The 3531-nt window shown below is 39.6% G+C and overlaps 1 protein-coding gene across 1 annotated transcript in view; it reads left to right on the forward strand.

Annotated features, from left to right (window-relative positions):
* Positions 1 to 3378: 3378 nt before the first annotated feature.
* Positions 3379 to 3531, forward strand: part of shmt2 (serine hydroxymethyltransferase 2 (mitochondrial)) — a 29844-nt gene continuing 29691 nt past the window's right edge. Inside the window, exon 1 of the mRNA XM_034082869.2 lies at positions 3379 to 3524. Within this exon, the coding sequence (XP_033938760.1) occupies positions 3492 to 3524 (33 nt within the window). The 5' untranslated portion in view covers positions 3379 to 3491. The remainder of the gene's footprint in view (positions 3525 to 3531) is intronic.

Raw genomic sequence — 3531 nt, forward strand, 5'->3', positions numbered from 1 at the left:
AGTTTGAAACCTCTTTTCCTTTCATTTGGAGAATTGGGCTGCAGTCGGATAGTTTAAAAATCAGCTCCTAAGTTCTAACCCTATCGTCTATTCCTTGACCTCTGAGTGAAACGTCACGGGGTTAAGGGATAGTGGATAGGAGAATTCAAAAGGACTTAGGAGAAGAGACTGCGGTACTTTAGAGAATCCGAATGCACTTTCACTATCCGACGTGTTTATGATGCGCCAGCGGACGTCATTGTGTGCGTCTGCTGCTGTGGGGAAACTATGGAAACCACAGTTTTCTATACAGCGGACTACAACATGGATGTTCAATAAGAACGAGGGACTACTGTGAACTCATTTAGAGACTCTGCACCGTGCTCTGATGCTGCTGCTTTATGCTTTATGAACGTGGACAACAGAGAAACATATTCTTCATGACCAAAGTTAGAATTGAAATAAAAAAGGAAAGTGAAACTTATGCTCGTCACCCTCTCCCTCCGGTCCACATTAATACAAATGATCCCAATACGTATGATTGTATGAACTAAAGATCTTAAAATGAATACAGATGTATTTATTATAAACGTTAGTCCTTAACATCTATCACTGTGTATATCACCATTCAAACATCTTTTAAAAGTTGAACAAACCCCACACAGCTCAGTAAAGACTGAAATGTTGACTTTATTTGATAATTTCAGTGAAAACTAACGTTCATATTTCTCTTTTTGAGTATAATACTGATGAACGTTCAAAACAAAGCACTTTGGCAACTTACCACCTATGTTTTAAAATGCTTAATAAGCACCGTAACTTTCATGATATCATTTCTCGGTCATAATCGGTTGTTTCCGTGAACGGCCGACTGTTGAGTGACGGCAAATGCTGCGGCTGCAAGGCATTGTGGGGCAGCATTTTCGCTTCTCCTGTCGGTTAGGGAGGTCCAGTGGTTCCTAAGCTAAAGGAGGTTATAAAGGAAGTTTGAAACCTCCTTTCCTATCATTCTCATCATTCTAGAGAATTCGAACGGCACTTATCATGGCTGCCACTCAGGGACTTCCGGGTCATTTCACTCCTTTAGGAAGGTTCCTAAGCTAAATGGACAATTCGACTTCAGCCCTGGAACGGCACTTATCATGGCTGCCAGTGACGTACTTCCGGGTAATTTCACTCCGTTAGGAAGGTTCCTAAGCTAAATGGACTATTGGAACGCAACCCAGGTCTGAACAAAGGAAATGGTGATTACTTGGTGCTTGTGTATTTTACAGACTGACAAACGAATTTAGACGCATTTTATTAGTTTGTCTATGTAAACTGTTTTTATAACTTTAACTGAAATAAAGGCAACTGAGAAAAAAACATGTACTACCTTTCTTAACAAACAAATAGTTAAGACCAACATGTTAGTGAGGGAGTATGTGCGCTTCCTCACTCACACACACACACACACACACACACACACACCACACACCACACACACACACACACACACACACACACACACACACACACCACACACACACACACACACACACACTGCTCTGTTACTCAGGCCACTGTTATTATCTCAGCTACCTAATTGTGTTTACTTTATTGCTTTCTTTATGCAAAAGCAAGCTTATCGAAAGAATAGGCAGGATGGAGTCACTATTGATAAGAATATATGTATATTCTTGCATCGCGATTAGAGGTTAAAAAGAAAACCATAAATCAACTGTGGCACCTCTTCCTTGATTTAATTAAACAAACACACTTGGTGCATCTCTGCCTTACGACTATCTCTCAGATAGTTTCTCTTCTTTGTTCACAAACGTTCTCTCTCTCAGCACAGTCGTTAGCTCTCCACACATTTGATCAGAAGATAATGTGCTCAGAAATTCATTAGAAAACACACAGTCGATGCTAATTTAATCTTCACTTCAGACTTTCTCAATACCCTATTATGCTTTTGATCAATGACTGAGTTCCAGGGAGGTCTTACACAAGTTGCTTTTGATGGTCTGGACTTGAAGATTGATGGATACCCTGGAGTTCACCTCTTTGTAACATATATTCTCAACAGTGGGTTGGTAAACAATCACTGGACCAATTGTTTTGGACAGATCGGGAGGTCTACTTTTTGGCCCAAAAAACAGATTTCACATACTTTGGAAGAAAATTATATAAAAACGTGCTGATAACGCCCACCGACATCTACTGTAACTTTACTTAGATTATTGAGGGCGCACAATAACTGACTTATTAACAGTGCTGGAAGAAGAATATGTTTTATTTGAGTGAAAAGTAGCAATACTAAAGTTTAAAAGTAGTTTTTACTTAAAAGTCCTCTATTCAAAATCTTAATTGAGTACAAGTGCAAAAGGATTGCTGTCAAAATATATGTAAAGAAAAAAGTACTCCTCATGCGTAATGGCACATTTCAGAGTCGTATAATCTATTGAGTTACTGGGTTACTATGATTAAATTGAGTAAAATGTAATTCCGGTATCCGCCATTTTACGCGAGGTGCGAGCAGGCCGAGGGTTTAGCCGTACACCATAGGTGTTGCTAAGCTTCCTGTACTGAATATCATAGTCTATTGCCTTAATCATTATCTAGTCAACTCTAAAATACCACATATATGCAATGGCATGATAATATTATTGTGACAAGTGGGGTATTCAACTGGTGTTTCCAGAAATTAGACGTAGATGCAGCCAAAATCGACAAAGGCCACTTTCGAGGGTCGTTTTTCCATACATCTGCAGGCAGTCTGTAAGGGCAATCCGACAACCCACACAGCTCTAGTTTACGCTGGTAACGACCTAGAGCACACCCCTCAAGTCCAGAGATGTAATCCGAAGACATGCAGCGATTTCTTCGGTCGTTAATTCAGAAAAAAAAACTAGTGCGCTCTGCCTGGCTACGTTAGCTAGCTGTTTATATTTGCACCTCCAGGATATTTGCACCTCCAGGAAAATGGCGTATTTATATATATATATATATATATGGCGCGCGTTGCATTGTGGGTAGCTCGTGACGTCACTGTGTGTGAAAGAATAGATATATGTGAATGTTTATTTAATAATCAATTTATATTTTGTATTGGCTAATAATATAAATCTAAAAAGTAACTATTAACTAAAAGCTGTCAAATAAATGTAGTGTAGTAAAAAGTGCAATATGCCTTCTAGTGGAGTAGAAGTATAAAGTCGAATATTCAGGTAAAGTTACTATCCACCACTGCTTATCAATAATACATATGGTGATATATTTAAAACTCGCAACCTCTTTGAATCTTTATTATGGAAGTGTTTGTACATTTAATTCATTAATTTTCGTAAACGTATTTCGTAATCTTCAAATGTCATGCTTGTGTAATTTTCTCTCCACGGACTACAATTCCCAGCTCCCCCTTCGGCCGGACAACGTAACCAGCCGTTGCCAAAAACTCCAAGCAGCCTTTCTGAAGCCTAACAGCGGTGAGTCGCCTGGCCGTGCTGCTTCTTCCTCCCTTAACTGGAACCATGCTGTCCTTCGCCCTCAGACAACTCACACGGGTATGCG

Source organism: Pseudochaenichthys georgianus, chromosome 5 (genome assembly GCF_902827115.2).
Source record: "Pseudochaenichthys georgianus chromosome 5, fPseGeo1.2, whole genome shotgun sequence".
Lineage (NCBI taxonomy): Eukaryota > Metazoa > Chordata > Actinopteri > Perciformes > Channichthyidae > Pseudochaenichthys > Pseudochaenichthys georgianus.